Source organism: Fistularia commersonii, chromosome 10 (assembly GCF_037954325.1).
Source record: "Fistularia commersonii isolate RoL2024-O1a breed Wild chromosome 10, RoL_Fcom_v1.0, whole genome shotgun sequence".
Lineage (NCBI taxonomy): Eukaryota > Metazoa > Chordata > Actinopteri > Syngnathiformes > Fistulariidae > Fistularia > Fistularia commersonii.
Window position 1 is genome coordinate 3,218,856 of NC_141293.1, and position 20,526 is coordinate 3,239,381.

The following is a 20,526-nucleotide window of genomic DNA, read 5'->3' on the forward strand; positions in this document are numbered from 1 at the left end:
TGATTTATTGGCCCGACTCGCGACTCTGGATCGCTATAAGCTGCTCAAACAGAGTTTTATTATCAGCCAACAAGACCGGCTTTGACCTTTCCAATCTACTCGTACATTCATCTTCCCCACAGTGTCTTCTCAGCTGTGAGGAAGGAAGCCACGCGGCGTCGGGATGGCCGCGTTCTCGTCCGAAAAAAATATGGATTCGGCAAATTAGCTTCATGTGTGTTTTCCCGTCCAAACTCGAGCTTCGTCGATGTCGACGAACGGCTAGTGGACGCCTGCTCCGTGTTCGGGGTCCCTTTATCCGCAAATGCGCCCGTTCGGTATTAAAAAAAGACCCGCGGGAGCTCGACCCGGCTGCTACTTGCTAGTTAGCTTCGCTACGTTAGCGGTATCCTGTGATAACGTTAGCGTAGCTCCGCGAAATCTGGTCGAACGCGCACATCGGCATGTCGGAGTTCTTTCATCGGCAGGTCATGGAGAGACTTACAACCGTCGGATCCCTCGGGCATACCTCCGGGAACTTTGGGAGTCCCCGGACGTGTGCACATGTGTTATCTTTTATCGACTAATGAACGTACCAATGGAAAAAAGATCAACGTCCGAGATACCGATATGTGCAAAAAATGTATCCCCGCACTTTTGTGCTAAGCTAACTAGCAAGAGGTAGCTCACGTAAACATCGATCTTGCTATTTGACTTTAGCTAGCGTCAGGTGAATATAATTTCATTTAATACAATCCCCTCCCGCGCCCTGAGCCTATTGGCTGAGCGAATTGGACTTTTTTTTTTTTTTTAAAGTGACATCGGCGTCAGGGCATTCGTCACGCCGGCTCACGACACATGACAGCCCGCCGTCATTTCGCATTTCCTCCACGCCACTTCCATTTGTTTCCACGGCGCGACGCGAGTGCAGCCATGCTTGCGCTCCTCCACCCCCCCCCCCCCACTTCCTTTTCTTTCTTTTCTTGCCCCCCCTGCCCCTCCCCAGCCTTTCTCCCTCTCCCGATGCCCTCGTTAATATGATTAATTCAATGCCGGTTTCTTCCTCTCTGCCTCTTTTCCAGATGATCACTCCCGTGTCAGGCTGCAGGCCCTGGAGGGGGAGCAGAGCTCCGATTACATTAATGCAAATTACGTTGATGTAAGTACTCACACCAGCCAGCGCCACCAACGCAAAGGTCACTGCGCTTCCTCTCGGGGTGGGAGAGGGCGCCGGTGCCGTCGTCGCGGCGTGGCGGCGGCGGCGGCGGCGGCGGGGGGGCCCGAGGGAGTAAACACCCCGTCGCACAAGACACAAAGAGCGCCTCGATGTCGCGGTTGTACGACTCCGCGTATCGGACGCATTAAGAGGAACGGGGAGCCGAGGTTGACGGCGTGGGGAAAAACAGGAGGCCCGAGTAGAAATTGGGCAAAGATTGGGGGTTTCAGACTTCTGAGCGGCGGCGGTTGGGGACGAAGACACGAGCACGGGAGCGCTAGCAGTGGTGACAGATGTGGTTTCATGGATGCTCAGAACGCGACGCGGTATGGCTCTCTTCGACCTTGACGTCGAAGGCTAACTTTTGGGACGAGTCTCGTTCCCCGGAGAACCGCTCGCATCTCCGCCCCCCGAAGGGAACCGTTAGCCTTTTCGGGAATTTAGAGGTCCCTTATTGGTGCGAAGAAGCCCAAGGTGTTTTCGGAGCCGGGAGCCGTCTGCTGACTACGTGCACCTTAGTTCCTTGAACCATTGTAGCTTCTACTCCAAGGAAGGGGCTTCTGAGTGGTGATTATTAGAACTCGTAAGCTAAGCTCATGACCGGATACCGGAGGTCCTCGGCTCACATAGGAATTCTGCTCCTACAGCGCGACTTAACCAATTTTATCTGGTAGCGGAGCTCACGTTCGGCACTGTACGGAACGACCAGCGTCAGGCGGTCGAGCAACGTTCGTCCTTGTTTTCGTAAATCTAATTTTGCTTCCATGGAGACGGCGTCCCTTTTCTTGGAAACGCTGCCGTTGGAGGAGTCCAACTCACGCTGATGAAGGCCAACGTGTCCTAAAAAACAACTCATAAGAAAAAGAATGTACAACCTGCGATTGTAACCAGTGCCGTCTTCCTCATAGATGGCGCATTTGTCCGCTCCGCTCACCGACGAGCTCCCGCACGAAATTTGTATGAAGGGTCGCGCATCAGAAAGATGGAAAAGGCCTTTTGGATAAGTTTGCGGGGGACGGTGACGTAGCCATGGGACGCCGTAGGGTGATGACGTTGAAAAACAGAGGTTGTGCTGCCTACTGTGGAGCGCTGTTGTGGACACCGGTTTGCTGTTTTCTTGCAAATGTCAAAAGTCCTACGCCTCTAAGGGGCTTCCAGGGAGAAACATCAACATTTTGGCCAGAATAAGTGCGCAGTTAGCTGAAACTGAAAGATGGAGGAGGCCACTTCCTGGAACGGAATTGATAGTTCTTAGACCCAGGAGAAGCATACCGTCATACCGTGACCCTTTAAGCCCTAAAGACTTCTGGACACCGAGGAGTTATCGAAAAGCATTGGCCTCCCGGGGCGCGGGACCGCAGGTGGCGGGAACGCCGACCCCCTCATTCAGCGTTCCCCGAGTTGGTTGTGGCCACCGGTTGGCTGTTTTCTTGCGACTTAATGACAAAGAGGTCTTACGCCTCTAAGAGGCTTCCGGGGCTCGCGGAGAAACGATAACATTTTGGCCAGAATAAGTGCGGAGTTAGCTAAAGGCTAACGGGGTTCCTCACTCAGCAAAGCAGTGCAGGGAGAAACCCTTCACCATCTGATAGCTTGGGATCTGATCTACTTCGGTGGTTCGTTTTGGGTGCGGTGCTTAAGGGCACATCGGAGAGGCTAGCTTAGCTTAGCACCGGTCCCTATCATGCCCCTTCACCGCCTTTAGGAATGCTATTGTGAAAGAAGAGGCTACTTCTTAGACTCAGGAGAAGCATACCGTTTAACCCCTAAAAACCTCCGGACACCGTGGAGTTATCGAAAGCATCGGCCTTCCCCTGGAGAGGCTAGCTTAGCATAGCACAGGTCCCTATCATGGCCCTTCACCGCCTTTGGGAATGCTATTGTGAAAGAAGAGGCTACTTCTTAGACTCAGGAGAAGCATACCGTCTAACCCTTAAGAGCCTCCGGACATCGTGGAGTTATCAAAAGCAGCGGCCTTCCGCCGGAGAGGCTAGCTTAGCTTAGCACGGGTCCCTATCATGGCCCTTCACCGCCTTTGGGAATGCTATTGTTAAAGAAGAGGCTACTTCTTAGACTCAGGAGGAGCATACCGTTTAACCCTTAAGAACCGATGTCATAACAGAGGACTTCTCAAAGCATCGGCCTTCCGCCAACCGCCTCGCTCTTTCGGCGGCGCGGGGACTCGTTCCCGAGCCGGTTGTGGCGCCGGACGCTCTGACCCGATTTCCGTTAATAGCGGTGTCGCTAGCAGGACGTGACCAAGCAGACGCTCCCATCACCCCCGGTGATGTACCCGACTCCTTAAGTGGTTTTGCGGAGGCAAACTCTCGCTCCGTCACCCCAACCGCCCCGGCGTGCCCCTCTAATGCGGCCATTTGTAATCTCTTGTTACGCCTTCACACATAAATTCATAATGCAAGGTGTGCAGCGGCGGCGGCGAATGCGGGGGGCTTAAATTATTTACCTTTCCCACTGTTGGGTTTATGGTCCATTACAGTGTGAAAGGCCTCGCCGGGAAGAAGCTTCTCACAATGGAGGGGCCTCATTATAAGATAAGAATATACGCATATTAAAGAGGCCCCTGATTGAAAAGGATTTCCACCGCTCCGCCGGAGAAGTACTTAGCGGCCACGCGGCCACATGGGTAATGATGTTTTTACTCTCCGGAAAAAGCTTTTTAACCCATCGTAGAGCTCGTCCCGCCCAATAAACCCTCATGTGTGGAAACGCTTCCCGCGGCGTTTGTTATCGCGCCGCTGATTATCCGGAGTCACGTACCAGCACGACGGGTTCAGTCAAGTGCGCCTCTTTCCTCTCCCGATGATTTAGTATTTTCATAAGCATTTAGGAGGCGAGTAAACATATTCTAATGGCCGTTTGTCCGCGGGGTTGTAGTTTCCCGGGGTTGTTTGCTGTCTATTGAAGTGGTTTGTTAGCGATGCCGGCGTGTCGCCGCCACGTCCTCCGGGGTACCTGCTGACAAAATAAAAGATATACATGTAGCACGGTGATTTTAAAGGCGGCGCGCATCGAAAGCTTCACTTCGAAAAGGGAACAAAATGAATACATTAATTCACATCAGCGCGGTAAGTTCCGGAGCGACGACTCGGAAGAGCGTCTGAAGAATATTCATTTCGCTTCCGAATACTCCCGATCGGGATGTCGCGTTTGTTTTATTTGCGAGTTTTTGGAAATGTATCCGATAACTTTATTTATTATTACGCAGAGATACGGAGACGTCCATCCGTTCACCTTCTCCCGAAGGAAACGCGTGAAAAATGGCGCCCCGATTTTTCGAAATCTTGCTACCGACGCGCTGTTCCATCATTCCGAAACTTAAACGTCGAACGCGTTATTTAGAGTTCGTGTCTGAGATGAAGAAAATGATGCTGAGGTCGCCCGGCCAATCAGAGCCCGGGATACAGAACACTGTGCTCCTATTGGTCGCCATAGTGGAAAATGTTTTTTAATAATAATTTGTCTGTGGAGGTTCTCGGTCGTCACCGTCATGAATTATTGGACAAATTTTCTTGTCGTGGCAACTGGACTTGAAGATGTTTCATCCCAGAAGCTTCTTAGCTTCTAATGAACTGTGAAGAGTTTACAAATTTTAACTGCCAGGGTTTTCAGGGGTGGCCAATTATTTTGGCTTATTTAATTTTCATGCGCGGGCTAACCTCGGTAACATATAAATTGAACAAAATGACAAAATTGCAATTTAAATGTTGAAATTTTTAAGCATTTTATTTCAACTTTAAGATAATTAATGATGGTATAAATGTACCGATATGTAATCATCCATAAAAAAAATTAAGCAAAAGGAAAAAAATAAGGAGTTTCTAAATTCAATATTGATTGAAAATACTTTAAAATATTCAAAGAAAGTAGTTTGGCGGGACGGATAAAAAAAAGAAAAACGGGCCGGTTGTGATTGTAATTTAAATATTTACATTTTTTGGCATTTTATTTCAACTTTAAAATCATGAATGATCATATAAATGTACCGATATTATTTTGAATGTAATCATCCAGATAAAATGAAGCAAAAGGAAAAAAGTAGGAGTTTCTAATCTCAATATTGACTGAAAATACTTTAAAATATTCAAAGAAAATGGGTTTTAGAGGGACGGATGAAAAAAGCAAAACAGGCCATAAATGGGCAAAACAACACCCTTAAACCAAACCTCTGTCCATCAACTCTTGCATTTGCATAAAGAGAAAATGCTTATTTTATCCAAAAAATAATTGAAATTATAAATTGTAAAAATATATAAAAATAATTAAATTTAATAAATAATTAATATATGTAAATATACACAAAAAAATTGTGAAAAATCTGTGAGTCGAAATTACTTTGAAAAAAATTTCTGTGCTAGAGTGAGGCTGCAAAAGGCGGTGCGTGATACAGTCTTTTTTTTTTTTTTATGTTTTAAATCAAGATAGTTTCCATTTCACCTCAGTAAGTTCGAGGAAATGCTGAGATGAAATCATGAGTTCCCCCAGGATAAATTTGGTGCCACACATGCAACCATTCACCCGTCCAAGTTGCCACGATAAGAAGATGTGGAGAATGATATATAATCATAATTGTTACAGTCGCAAAAACTTGAAAATAGTATTTTTTTCGCAGTTTTTACGATTTAAAATCCGCGATGGAGTGAGACCCCGGAAAGGTGAACCGCGACATGCCGAGGGACGCCGACCTCTGCAACAGTGTCCGCTAGCATTAGCATTAGCCGGTTAGCTCGTGACCCGCCGCGACGACCTCGCCGTTTCGCTTCTGCAACCCGGCGCTCGTGTTCGCGTGACCTCCCTTTGGGTCTTCCGGCGACCGAACCCGATGTTTTCTCCCCCCCCCCTCCCCCAATTTAGCATTTTTCCAGCCGCGTTTTCTGCAGACCTCCGCCCGTCGTCGCCCGCCATCGGAACGGGAACCGCTCATTTCAAGAGAAGGATGTTTTAATTCCGAACGCCCCTGGAAACAATGCGCGTCCAATTATACTTTGCTGTTGACATTTCCGGTGTTTATCTCATTGTGCGGGATGATACAAGCACGCTCTCACGCGGCCTCATTTAACATGCATATTAAAAGCCGACGAGTCCGTTTATAGCGAGCGCTTACTTACCTGACAGTCAACGTCAGGACCGTCCTTTCATGGCGCCTCGGCGTTCCCTAATCCGGCCCTCCACTTTATTCGACGGCACATACATGAAAGCACAAACAAATCTCCCTCCTCAGTCCAGAGATAAAGAAGTCATTAAAAATGGAGGACAGCTGAATAGCTGCAGGAGCCCGACGGATGAGAGGGAGAGAGTGAGGAAAATATCCTTTGTGTCTTCCCCGCCGCCGCCGCCGCCGCCGCCGCCGCCGCCGCCGCCACACCCCTTCATTGCAGGAGCGTTAATCACAGTCCAAGTTAAATTGAATATGAGTGAGATAAGCAGCGGAGTAGCGGGGCTGGGGGAGGCAATCAGGAAGAGGCAGGGCCGCCGAAGAGCCTTTAAGTCCTAATGTTTTGTTTCCCGCCTCGTATCTCCGGAGAGAAGACAAGGAATTGGACAAATAAAACTTGAGGGGATTAGAGTAATCCGCGGGACTAGAGGCCCATTGTGGAGATCAGTGCCGTTCGTCGTATCTGGGGGATTATCAACACTTTGGCTGCACGCTCCAGAGGTGCGCCGCCGCAGTTCCTCAACTAAATATATGCGCGGCGGAGTGCCGGCGGTCGAGAAAAGAAAAAAAAAAGCCGGTTTCTCAAACGCTTCCCTTTTGGTGAGGCGGAAAAGACGATTCCGTGTTGTCTCAATCTACTCCGTTATGTGCGCGAGGCGGGAAAGGGTCGACCGGCGTCGCGGGGGGGGGAAATAAATATCAAAAGACGGCGCGTGATTTCCGAGGGAAGCGAAGTGACTCGTATTTTCTTTTTTTTTTTTTTTTTGCAGGGGTACCACAGGCCGAACCACTACATCGCCACTCAAGGTAGGAAGAAGAAAATCGTATTTGTTTGTCGTGTTGTTCGGATGCCTATCCACCAAAACAAGCTACCGTAAGATACAAATGTGGCGCTAATAAGCATCGCCTTCTGACAAGATGTCGTTTCGGGGGATAGCGATGGCCGCTCACCGGAGGTCGAGGGGCGTCGCTTCCATTAGCCGAGACCTCGGCAAGCGGAGAAGACGTGCCGCGGCTCTGGTTGTTCTCCACCTGTGCGTATGAATATTCAAACCCGGTGGATTAAAAACGGAGGTGCAAAGGTCAGCGGTGAACCGCGAGAGGCGCTAACGCCGTCGATTTCTGCGACGCGTGAACGTCTGGTTTTCCCCGGTGTGAAGTGGATGTTTGGGGAAGCTTTAAGGAGTTGTTGATGACACCTCGACATCCGGCGGTGGTTCTGGAAACCGTGAGTTTGTGCGCAGGCACATTTCTGCCTGTAGAGACGGTGGCGATAGCTAGCGTGGCTAGCGTAGCATTCAATGTTCCCTCTAATTTTTCACATGTCTGGGCGTACGGACAATTTAGGATCGCTGGCAGCGACATTAGATGTGCACGTTGTAGCCACATACCAGTTTCCGGCTTCCATTTAGTCCGTATTTTTCCATCAGAAAACTGGCTAACTACTTTAGCTTCGTTGCATGTTTTGCACTCGAAAAAGAAAAAAAAAATCTCACCCAGTTTCACCGTTCGTTCATCTATTTGCACGTACTCCCATGGCTTAAAAGAACCGCATTTCTTTTGTCACCGCCCGCTCGTTTCGCCTGGCTAGCATGTTAGCATTAGCGTCACTTAACTCCCCTGCACTGTTATTATTGTCATATAGCCCAGCCCAATCAGTGCAGTAATTGGCTGGGTAGCGTGATTGCATCGTATCGTATGATTGGCCGGACACCTGTCCCTCACGGTAGTGACTCGGCAAAATGATACAGAAAAAAAATGTGAGTGGTGAGTGGACGAATCAGGTTCACCGCCCACTCTTCTCGCCATGATAAGGGGTTAGCATGTTTGCATTAGCGTCACTCTACTCCGCCCACATCGATATTATTGTCATATAGCTCAGCCCAATCAGTGCCGTGATTGGCTGAGTATTACATCGTATGATTGGCTGGACACCGGTCACTTCCAGCAGCTGCACGGAAAAATGATACAGAAAAAAAATGCTATATATCAAAATAATTTAGTTTTTTTGTGAGCAGCTCCGCAGCTTAGAGGGATCATCGATGGCGTTAGCTTGTTTCTCAAAGAATAAATCTGCCCAACTTTCTAGAAGCACTCTGGATACATTCGATTTTGCAGGTAAATTTCACTTTTTTTGGTTTAAAATGGTAAACAAAAGTAGTGCCACCGGACTACCTATTATATTCAGCCGGGGGGGAAAAAAAAAAAAAAAAAAAAAGTGCCACATTTTTAGCCGCGGGTACAATTCGCCCGCCGGGCTCTGACGCAGGAATCCGCCCGGCTGGATTCAGACCGCTGGCGACGGCGTTCCGAAAAAGAAAACAAGCGATCGAGAGCGGCCGCAAAGTGTTGCTCAATTCCACCGTGACGTGACGCAGCACTTAACCGTCGCGCGTTTAAAAAAGTAAATTACATACCTGGCGCTAGCTTCTCCGCCAAGCTGTCTGAGTAAACACAAACCCCGGGGCGACCATTATGGCCCGCTGCTTTGTCGCCGGTGGTCTGAACGCCGCCGCAAAGGAAGGTGAAACAGCACTTTTTCCTCCGCCGCCAGTTGGAAGGGTGTTTGGCAGAAAGACGATTTAACCGCGAGGTTGATTTAGCGACTCCGGGAAACGGGACGCTCGTTACCGTGAATCGAATACTCCGGGCCGTCGGTTCAAGAGGAAGAAAACGTCCATTACCCGCGAATGAAAAAGGAGACGAAACTCCGAAAAAGGATCCGACGACCGAAAAACATCGGGGGACGTCGGGGAGAGCTTTTTCGCCGCCAAGTCGGTAGAAGATGCGCGACCGCCAAGGAGAAGAGGACATACAGACGCCCACACTTTAGATAAAGATAAATCTTTTAAATCGGAGACGAGGAAATTGTTTCGCGAGAGGGAAGGAGGAAGAGGAGGATGCGGGGAGAAGAAAAGAAGCAGAAGAAGAGCTCCCAGACAGCGACAAAGCCCCAAGTCATCAAATAATATGCAACTGAAGGTTAAAGAAAAAAGGATTAACTCAAATGTCTCAGACTGTCTGGTGCAGATTATTACGGAGGAAAGCTGATAGGCCCAAGGCCTCCTGACCTCTTTTTGTTCCTCTGCATACAGAGTGGAGAGCGAAAGGGGTCGGCGGGTGAAAAGCATACCGCGTTGAACGCTAGCGCGTAGCGTCGCTAAACGAGGGAACCGAATTTAGTCCTGTTTTATCCGGATGTCACTCTGACAAAGACAAGAGACGTGATCCCAAAATTTACCCCCAAATTTCAGGGGATCTTGTTTTACGCTCACGGATCGATGTCGCGTCATTGATAGAGCTGATCCGTGAGACGGTTGTACATTTTGTTTTGCTAATTTGAGGGAAGGAATGACTTTCCCTGCCCTCCACATCAACCGCTGTACGACCGCTAGCTTACTTCCGGGCTAATCTCCTGATCGTATACGTACGTGCACTGTATGGCCAGAAGTATTTGCTCATGGACTCGCATATGAACTTAAGTTACATTCCGTTCCCAATCCAAAGGGTTCAATATGACGTGGGTCCACCATTTGCAGCTAGGACACCTTCACCTCTTCTGGGAAGGCTGTCCACAAGGTTCAGGAGTGTGTTTTGGGGAATTTTTGAAGTGCTTTGTGAGGTCACACGCTGATGTTGGACGAGGAGGCCTGGCTCTCAGTCTCCTAATTCATCCCGAAGGTGTTCTATCAGGATGTGGTCAGGACTCTGTCAACTTCATCCACAGTAGACTCTGTCCTCCATATCTTTATGAACCTTGCTTTGTGCACTGGTGCTCCAAACTGTTCCCACAAAGTTGGGAGCGTGGAATTGTCCAAAATTTCTTGGTATGCTGAAGCTTTCAAAGTTCCTTTCACTGGAACTGAGGGGCCAAAAACAACTCCACACCGTAATCCAACCAACGTCACACTTGGCACAACGCGGTCATACAAGTACTGTTCTCTTGGCAACCGCCTAAGCCAGACTCGTCCATCAGATCGCCAGGCGGAGAAGCGCGATTGGTCACTCCGGGGAACGCGTCTCCGCTGCTCTAGAGTCCAGCGGTAGCGTGCTTTGCATTGGACTCCCTGACGTGTGGCCTGGATGCAGCTGCTCGTCCACGGAAACCCGTTCTTCTGGAGCGGATCTGGTGGCCACATGAAGTTTGGAGGTCTGTAGCGATTGATCGATGCGCCTCAACATCCTCTGAGTTGACGTGGCCTGACGCTCGATGGCCGAGTTGCTGTCGTTCCCGAACGCTTCTGTCTTCTTACAACACAGTTGACTGCGGAAATTTCACGACGGGATTTGTTGCACGGGTGGCATCCAATCACCGTTCCACGCTCACTATTCTTTGTAAAAACAGTCACCATGCCGAGGTGCTTAACTTTATACACCTGTGGCCGTGGAAGCGATTGGAAACACCTAATTCCAATTTTTTGGATGGGTGAGCAAATACCTTTGGCCATATCGCGTACATACATATGCAAAGCATGCTTTAACAGCTACAGCAATTTTTATGCAACATAAAAAGCGTATGAAATAGATCCGTTCAGAGCGACACTATTCGCATTAGCTTCCGCTAGCAGAAACTTAAAAAGCTAAGAGGTGTCAACGCGCGTTTGCTATTTGCTATCTTTAGCATGTTGAGCTCGGAATCGGTCGCCAAACCGAAGCGGGGTTTCGTTGAGTTCCCGGCGATTCTGGGAAACGAAACGAAACACCGCTTTCGTTTTCTCGACGCTCAAACTCTTACAAGCCGCACAGTTGTCAGGCGTCACCGCAAGTCGATCGAACCGGACTCCTAGTGTGTGTGTGTGTGTGCGGAGACGATAACCAGCTCCCGGATTTTACCAGGAAGTCGAAAAAGACACGAACACGTCGGCTGCAGAGATGTAGTCGGACCGCAGGAGCGCCGCATACTTTCAACCGAGAAAGCCTTCAGAAGCGAAGGAACCAGAAACACCAAAGTCATTTTCCGCTCGGTCAGAGCGCGCGGTAATTGATGGTTGTCAAAAGCTTCAGTGGGAACCCGGTAATAGAAACACGGCGGTAACATCCGAAGCCGCCGCCGAGGAAGGGGTCATCCATCACCTTTGTTTCAAAATGTTATCAGAACGGAGACGAGACGGGGCGGGGTTTTGTGGGGGCGTTCGGGCTCCTCCGAGCGAACCGACGCGGCGTGATCAACTGCAGAATTAACCGGAGATGAAGAGCTAATCTCATCTTGTAAATTTATTCCGAGGGAAAAAAAAAAAAAAAAAAAATCGAATCAAAATAAAAAATCTAAGAAGACGTGAGCTGTGAAGGGCGAGCTAGCTTAGCTAACAGGCGGATACTTTTTTCGAGCTAATTTAGCCGGTGTCAACATCCATTTTGGAAAAGGTGCCGCGGCGCCGGAGCTTGTTTGTGATCGGGCGCGCCGAGGCCGCCGGAAGCTAAAAATAATCGGGTATGGATCGGTGCCGTTGGAGGTCCGGCCTCCTGCAGGCCTCCATCAGAGCATTTTTCCATCAAAACTAGAATCTGCTCAGCTGCCTCCAAAGTAAAGTGTCCGATCCCCGAGAATCCGGAAAGGGGAAGTAAAATCGTGACGCTCGTCTCCTGACAACCCCTTTCGGGGGTCTCGTTGCTCCAGTCTAGCTTGATCTTCAGAACTCCCCGTTGCTCTGGACCAGACCAGACCACAGGCCCCGCCAAACAATTTTTTTTTTCAATTTTGAAAATTAAATTTTCTAACATTGAAATTTTTGAAAAAAAAAAATTAAAATTCAATTTTTGGAATTTGCAAATTTTTTTTTAAAAATTGAAAATTCAATTTTTGAAAATTGATTTTTTTTTTTAAGTGTTTTCAATTGATATTGAATTAAGAAACCCCTTGTTTTTTTCCTCCTGTTTAATTCAGTATGGATGATTACATACAAAATAATGTCGGTACATTTATATGATCATTCATGATTTTATAATAAAATTTTGTATTTTATATTTTTGAAATAAAATGCCAAAAAATTTAAATTGCAATTTTCATTTTGTTCAATTTACATGATACCTAGTTGGGCTAGAACTAAATTAGATTTGAGACGTCACATGTTTCGAGGGGACCAAAAAAGGGGCGTCTTTTTTTTTCCTTTTTTTTTTTCCCATCCTTAAGCGTTAGCGCGCTCGGACGCCGACTCTGATGTGGTTTGTTAATCAGCTGCAAACAAATTCAAACTACCAAGTCTGGATCCTTGGTGTTGTGAAAGTATAAAAAGCAATGCCGTTGTTTGGCCCTGGGTGCCGGGGTAAAGTAAATAAATAAATGAAACACTCAAAGAAAAAAAAAATAAAATAAAGATATCCAGGGAACAATAACGGATATCTGCCTCGTCGGAGAAATCACCACGGCAACTCAGACACGCATCGCCAACACAAATGGCTTATTAACGGGTAGTCTCCAGCATGCAGAAGGTAACCTCTAAATGCAAGGTCTTGCTTTGTGCACCACGAGACTCCCCATGCCGGGACCTTGGGTTACCCGATGCCGCTCCGTAGGATGGAACTCGGACACTTTACGGTTCCAAGCCGGACAGAAGTGACACTTGTTCGGTGAAGTCCTCCAGATGTACCGTCATCTCGGAAGGGGCGTTTGTCGCAGCAATCAAGAATGAGTGGAGTGGAGTTGTTTTAGCTGTTGTGCAACTCCGAGCAACGAAGTGTTGGTCGTCGTCAAATGGGCAATTCGCCAGCGCTCTTCACGGTACCTCCCTCGGTAACTCTTCCCAAAAAGCCATGAAGGCCGTGTAGCCAGGAAGGGAGTTTGGACCGGTTGACGGGAAAAGATGGGAGTTGCGAAGCGGTATGCCCGATTTGGTGGAAGGGCAAAAAGGGTTAAAGCTGCTTCGGGTGTCGGACTCAGATGGCCCAAAACGTCCGACGTCCGGTATGCTCCTCTTCCTTGCGATACTGTCAGCGCTTGGTTGTGAAGTCCTCCAGATGTACCGTCATCTCGGAAGGGGCGTTTGTCGCAGCAATCAAGAATGAGTGGAGTGGAGTTGTTTTTGCTGTTGTGCAACTCCGAGCAACGAAGTGTTGGTCGCTGGCAAATGGGCAATTCGGCAGCGCTCTTCACGGTACCTCCCTTGGTAACTCTTCCCAAAAAGCCGTGAAGGCCATGTAGCCAGGAAGGGAGTTAGGACCGGTTGACGGGAAAAGATGGGAGTTGCGAAGCGGTATGCCCGATTTGGTGGAAGGGCAAAAAGGGTTAAAGCTGCTTCGGGTGTCGGACTCAGATGGCCCAAAACGTCCGACGTCCGGTATGCTTCTCTTCCTTGCGATACTGTCGGTGCTTGGTTGTCATGACGACGTCTAAGAAGGGGGTCAGAACGGGGGCTTTCGTTGACATTTCGCCCCAATTCCTCGCTAATGTCGACTTCGGCTTCTCGTCGAAAGGCGCCGACATGCCTCTGTATTGTCGAATTCGAAGGCGGCACCTCCAAATACGATGATTTATTTAGGTTTTCTTTTTATCCCGTATCTCCCGGGCCGCCGGCTCAGGTAAAAAGCGTTTTGTTCGGTAGCCGGGGCAACACGGATATTATGGTAATCCGGGCGGCCCGTGTTCGTTTAAGGGTGAGAAAACGCTCCTCTCAAACTGGCCGTATCAAGACGGAGCTCAGAAATCCGATAATTTATCAGTAGGGCTCTGGGAGACAGTGATCTGATATTTATGAAACCAAATTTAAACTACTCTTTGAAGCCCAGTCGAGTGTACGTTCAGTGGGGAGTGTTACCGCTCAGCGTGCACACACACACACACACACACCAACACACACCTCTTAGCAAGCAGAGCAGCACATCCCCTCCCTCGCTCCACCCCCAGACGGTGTTGCAGGAGCGATTAATCAGGCGGTCCGCGGAGAAAGCCGAATAAATAAATGGATTAGCTGACATGTACAGGCACATTTTGTCGTCGCGTTAATCCGGCCGGCAGATTGGCAGGGGCGAGGAACGCCCGCCGTGACCCCCGGAGGTTAAGTCTGACTGATGGCTAATTGTTATGATTTTTTTTTTTTCCTTTTTTTTTTTTTTTTTTCCTGGAGAGCTTCCCCCTCCCGCACCGCCTGCTGGAGATTTTACTTAATTTTTTTTTTTTTTTAAGTGAATCAATTTTTTTTTTTTTTTGAGAAGAGGCCTTAATGGATTCACAATCTGCTCCGGCGGAGCTGGGAGTTGCATAATTACCTGTTTATTAGTGCGTCGCCTCTGTTTCTCGGTGTCTCAATTAAAACCAGCCTCAGCCCCGCTTTCGGGGTTCGGCATATCAATCATTCGGTCCGTCCGCGTCCTCGTCCGCGCCGCCGCGCGCGGACGAGTTCCTGTTCGTCGTCGTCGTCGCGCGCGTTCGTTAAGGGCATCTCGAATTTCATTAAAGAAAATATGCATATGGAGATCCGCAATCGGAGAGACGGCGGTAAACAGAGAGGCCCTCTTCGAGATGAAACGCACCAGAAGCCAAATGTGTTTTCATTCAAGTTAATTACCCTGTTTTTTGGTTGTTTCCCCACCGTCTCCATCGAGCTAGCATAATATACCCTTCGCTTTCCCCCTTGCGCGCGCGCGCCGGCAACATCTGTATTCTCCGCCCGCGCACGCGCAACCACTTTTATAATTCATCGACGGCGCCGGCGGACTGACAGGAAGGCGGCCCGGGTCTGCTGACACCGAGGCAAAGAGCGGACCGAGATGATAGGGAAGCCGTACGCCGAGAGACCCGTCTGTCTCCGTCAGACAAAGTGCATACCGTAGCACCCGAGAGGAGCACCTGGGCATCGGCGCGGTTGCTGAAAATAAGGAAGTAAGGCTCCTCTTCCGCCCCTCCTCTTCCCTCGGTAAAGTTTTCGCGGTGAGTGACACCTCCGCCGAAATCCGCAGGGACCGGCGTCGGCTGAGGAAAATGATGAAACTCTTGAGTAGTGCTGGCTAAGCTAAAAAGATCTTTGCCGTAAATGCGCGCGCTGGTTAATATGGCGGTTGGGAGGAGGGGGTTGGACCCTCCCGCTAACGCTACAATGCCGCTCATTAGTTTTGGGGTTTTATTGACGAGTCCCTTTGCTCTGTCAAGGTGAGAACGACAGGTGGAACAGCTGTCACTCCATAAAAGCGCCATCGCCCGAGAGCTGCTGCTCGTTATGTAGGCCATTCTTTCATTCTGGCTCTTCTCTTATATGTGTGTGTGTGTGTGTGTGTGTGTTGGCGGTGGCAGATCCTCAGCAATGCGCCGATGGCAGCAGACAAAGTGCAGGCGGTCCAATTTTTATGACCGGTTGTTTGAATACCGATCGGACGCCGCCGCTAACCGCTTCTGCGTCCTCCCGCCAATGGACCCTTCGATTTCCCGACCTCCCCCCTTCCCGATGAGTAGCAAATGTCACCGGGAGCGTAAAAGTTTTATTATTTACAGGTTAGCATCTCAAAGCCCACCGGAGGAGGGCGAGATTGAAGGGGAGCGAGAGCAAATCAATGATAAGTGAGGGTACCTTATGCTAAAGTCTGCTGCCTGTATTATTCATAGGCGAGAAGGGAATGCAGTGTATGTGTGTGTGTGTGTGTGTGTGTGTGTGTGTGTGTGTCTGGCTGGGGGATTTCTACAGCTGTCACACTATTTGCTTCTGAGGAGGAACAGGCCCGCTCCCAAAACGCGGCATCAGCTGCGGCAGCGTTAGCTCGCTGACAGTTTAGAGGAACTCTCGCCGGCGTTCTCCGTCTGTGAAGTGCCTCCAAACTCCTCCGACTCTTCTCCGCGCCTCCTTCCGGAAGCGCCGCGCTCACCTTGTAGTTCCCCAAGTGACGCTCAAAACAAAAAAAAAAAAAAAAAAAAAACAACAAAAAAAAATATCCCTCCCTAGTAACCGGAGGCTTCAGTCGCCGGGACTCTGAGCAGCCCCTCAGCAAGGTTGCGGAGATGAGACTACCTTCGTGTCGGGTGGATCTCAGAAGGCACAAAATGAGTCCTACAGATGTGCTAATGAGCGCGCGCCGTATTTAAAGCTTGCATTTTAAAGTGTTAGCGAAAAAACGGCTAATTGGATAATTCCTGAAAACGAAGCGTCGTTTCGGGCGGTTAGCTTCCAGGTCGTACGTGTCCGTACGGATCGGCGGTTTGGACAATGAATCGACCGATGAAATCGTCTAAATGCGAAAAAGTGGGATGATTTGACTGGAAAACGCATCGGAATATCCGGCGTGTCGGTTTCGCAGTCAAAAAAAAAAAAAAGAAAAAGCGATGCTGTCGAACAGATGCTGATTTTAATTGGGTGTCAAATTGGAGTCAATGATGTCGTTCCGCCGTAGGCTCTGAAGGCGCGTTCCGACGCCTGGATTTCGGGGGGTTCGCGGGCGCAACCCTCGAGGTCAACCGCCAAGCGGCTGTTGCCGTGGTTACACGAACACGGAGGGGAGTCGTGATCAGCGAGGCGCGGCGGGGTGTGCGCTAACAGAAGCGCGCCGGGCAACCGTCGCATGCGGGGAGTCGTTTTCTGGCGCGTTGCGCTCGCAGCTGCCGCGAAACCGTTCGGCCTCTTTGACTGTAGACTCCTTCCAATCCTGCCTGGCAGATCTTCCGGACTCCTCGGGCGAACCGGCGCCGTCTCGTCCTCCCGCCCTCCCGGATGGCGGGCGCCAGGTCTCGAGCGCTCGATTTATTCCAAACACTCCCGAAACAGAGAGCGGACCTCGGACGCGCTAGCGTTTCCGTCACTAGCGTCGGCTCTGGCGCCGGCAAGCATACACTCCTCACCTATTCTTCTCCTCCGGATGCGTATGGAATAATAAATTGGCCGGATGCAGCTTGGCAAGCCGACTTTCTTTTGGATGATTTACCATATAATGCCAAGTGTTATTGTGTTACTGAAGTCCTACACACCAGCTGTCCCGCTTCTCCGTCTCCCTCGCCCAAACTTCTCAGCGGTGCGCGTCTTCCCTCGGGAACAAGTGTGGGTGGCGACGGGGCGGGCGCTTCTTGCGCGGCCGGGCGATCATCGGAGGGACTTGAGCGAACGTCGGGTGGAGGGTCGAGGTCCGGGAGGTCAGATCGAGACTTAGCCGCCGCCGCCGCCGCCGCGCGGAAGCAGATGAAATGCGGGAATGCGAGCCAAACTGTTATAAGACGCGTTAACGCCGGCGCGATAATATCCTCCTCGCTTTCACGGCGGAGTTTACGAGGGAGCAAAGAGGTTTAAACGGTGGCCCGGAGCGCTGCTCGCGCCTTGGGACGTTTAAGTGCCGCGTAAAAAAGCGATCGGACGGGGCCTCATCCACGATCGGCCTCCGGTGAGCAAACTCTCACCTACTCCGACGCCCGTGTGATAGTTCCCTCTAACTAATGCCCTTTATTTGGACTAGTTGTTGTTTTCCACTCATCCATTGCTTATATATGTACCGTCATTTTTGGACTATTGAGCGCACCTCAATATAAGCCGCACCGGCTAGCAGATCGCTATTTCGGGCTTCCTCCTGCGCGCTAAAACCGTCAAAGTCGTCTTCTTCGGTGTCGGAGTTGAACGGACTCTGAATTTCCCGGTCATTTCATCGGTCCGATGTGACGAGGATAAATGTTTTAGCGGCGTGAAGCTCGTTCGCCCCCCTCCCTCCCCCCAAAAAAGTCCGTCTATTAGCTGCATCGTTGTTCACGTGAAAAAAGTAGCGGCTTATCGTCCGGAAATTACGGTATATACACGTACTGTATACTACACTACAGTATATGTCGAAACATATACTGTAGTGATATCCAACCATTCAGCAACTCATTATGTCAGCACACCTTCACCTTCTCCTTGGAGACATACAACCATTCCTTTACTGTGGGATAGAAGTGGGATCAGCCAGAATGAAAGGAAAGGTGGAGGAGGCAGTGGTGAGACCAGCGATGCTGTGTGCTTTACAAACAGTGATCATGACCAAAAGACGAGGAGGCAAAGCCTGAAGTCGCAGATATGAAGATGTTGAGGTTCTCTTTGGGAGTCACCAGGATGGATAGGATCACGAATGAGTCCATCAGAGGGGCAGCACATGGTAGATGTTTTGGAGAGAAGGTCAGAGAAGGTTGGGTCATGCACAGAGGAAGGATAGTGAATATATTGGTAGACGGATGCTGCAATTGGGAGTCTAAAGGAAGACCAAAGAGAAGTTCTATGGACGTCGTGAGAAAGGATATTCTCAGTTGGTGTGAGAGAGGAGGATATAGAATAGATTTAGATGGAGAAGGTTGATTTGCTGTGGAGATCCTTGAAGGGAAGAGCCCAAAGGAGAAGAAGAATTTGTCATAAGGGTGCAGGACACGTATGTCCGAGACTAAGTGATGACTGAGATGGCTTGGACAAGAACAGAGGAGTGTTCATGTCCAAACCACCTCAGTGAATAGAAGGTTAATGAAGGTGGGGCCGCCAGGCAGGACGTCTAGAGGAAGACCAAAACAAGATTTGTGGACGCAGTGAGAGAGGATATGTCGTTAGTTGGTGTGAGAGAGGAGGACACAGAGAATAGGGTCAGATGTAGAAGGTTGATTCGCTGTGGAGACCCTTGAAGGGAAGAGCCCAAAGGAGAAGAAGAATTTGCCATAGGGGTGCAGGACACGTATGTCCGAGACTAAGTGATGACTGAGATGGCTTGGACAAGAACAGGAGTGTTCATGTCCAAACCATCTCATTGAATAGAGGGATGCTGAAGGTAGGGCTGCCAGGCAAGAGGTCTAGAGCAGTGGTTCTTAACCTTGTTGGAGGTACTGAACCCCACCTGTTTTACATGCGCATTCACCGAACCCTTCTTTATTGGATCGAGGATCGGTTTGTTGATGGGTACAAAGAACAGGCGGAGTAGCCTTTTCATGGAATCTGGCTCCCTTCACCTTGAATTCAGCAAGCGCTATGTTCTTGTAGCTCCCATCTCCATGCAGCTGAAGGAAGCCTTCCCTTAGTTTTGCCGGTGCCGGACTAGAATTGCTCATCTTGTCGTTCCAAATCATGCAGTTAGGACATCGATTCCAATCACGTTCCGTCATACATGTGAATCCGTATTGTACGTATTCTTCCGACCGCTTTCTTTTTTTGCCCGACATAATTAGTATGAAGGGATTCAAATATTAAGAAAGAAATCCCATGACGTACCATCACGACAGTCACAAGTTACTACAACTGAGCGCGCCAAAATCCCCGCAACACGGATAGGCCGAGCTATGTAGCGTGATCACCTGCGGCCAGTGATGTCATCACCGATGTGTGTCTTGACCTCCGCCGAACCCCTGAGACTGACCCGCCGAACCCCCGGGGTTCGATCAAACCCAGGTTAAGAACCACTGGTCTAGAGGAAGACCAAAGAGAAGATTTATGGATGCAGTGAGAGAGGATATGAAGTTAGTTGGTGTGAGAGAGGAGGATACAGAGAATAGGGTTAGATGGAGAAGGTCGATTCACCGTGGAGACCCCGAAAGGAAAAGCCAAAAGGGCAAGAAGAAGATAAGCATACAACCAATCATTCAGATATCTTGGAAATTTAGGGTCTCCAGGTTTCACCCTGTCACAATACCATGTCATTGTCGAGTCCGCAACTCATGGGTTCATCAATCCGTCGGCATCGAGTTTTCTCGCCTCACAGCAAGAAAGTCCGATTCAGCCCGAAGCTCTTTCTGGAAGCCCCACGAGGCAGCTTTGGGTTTATTATAAAGTATCACAATGTTGGTTTCCCTTCACTTGTTTGCTTATTTCAACTGAATTTTTCAATTATTATTGTTATTATTTGGATTTTTTTTTTTTGTCCCCCTGGTGTAATTCCTTCCTGTGTGGACTTGTCAAAGTAGGTTTCCTCCAGGTTCCTCCCACGGTCCAAAAATACGCCATAGGTTATTCGGAGACCCTAAATTTTCAAAATGTGTGGGTGGAAAGTTGACCGTCTTTGCGGCCCTGCGATCGAATGAATGAGCGGCGTGTCGGAACACACACAGCACAACAAACACAAGGCTACAAATATAGAATGCAAACAGCACAAAGTACACACAGTGCATGCAAAGTACGCATAAAACACACAATGTGGGGTGTGTAAAAGCATCATAATAAAATGAAGATGAAATAAAAGCATCCGTCACATGCAGAGCTGTGGTGTGTGTCAGTGTGTGTGTGTGTGTGTGTGTGTGACACGTACGCAGTGT

General features: G+C 49.3%; 1 protein-coding gene across 7 annotated transcripts in view; it reads left to right on the forward strand.

The window, feature by feature from the left end:
- Positions 1-20,526, forward strand: part of LOC147230110 (receptor-type tyrosine-protein phosphatase mu) — a 186,283-nt gene that overhangs the window by 135,075 nt on the left and 30,682 nt on the right. For all 7 annotated transcript variants that reach the window (XM_086153265.1, XM_086153268.1, XM_086153266.1 and 4 more), the window contains 2 exons: positions 1,062-1,138; positions 7,139-7,175. In XM_086153265.1, coding sequence (XP_086009391.1) covers positions 1,062-1,138; positions 7,139-7,175 — 114 coding nt within the window. The remainder of the gene's footprint in view (positions 1-1,061; positions 1,139-7,138; positions 7,176-20,526) is intronic.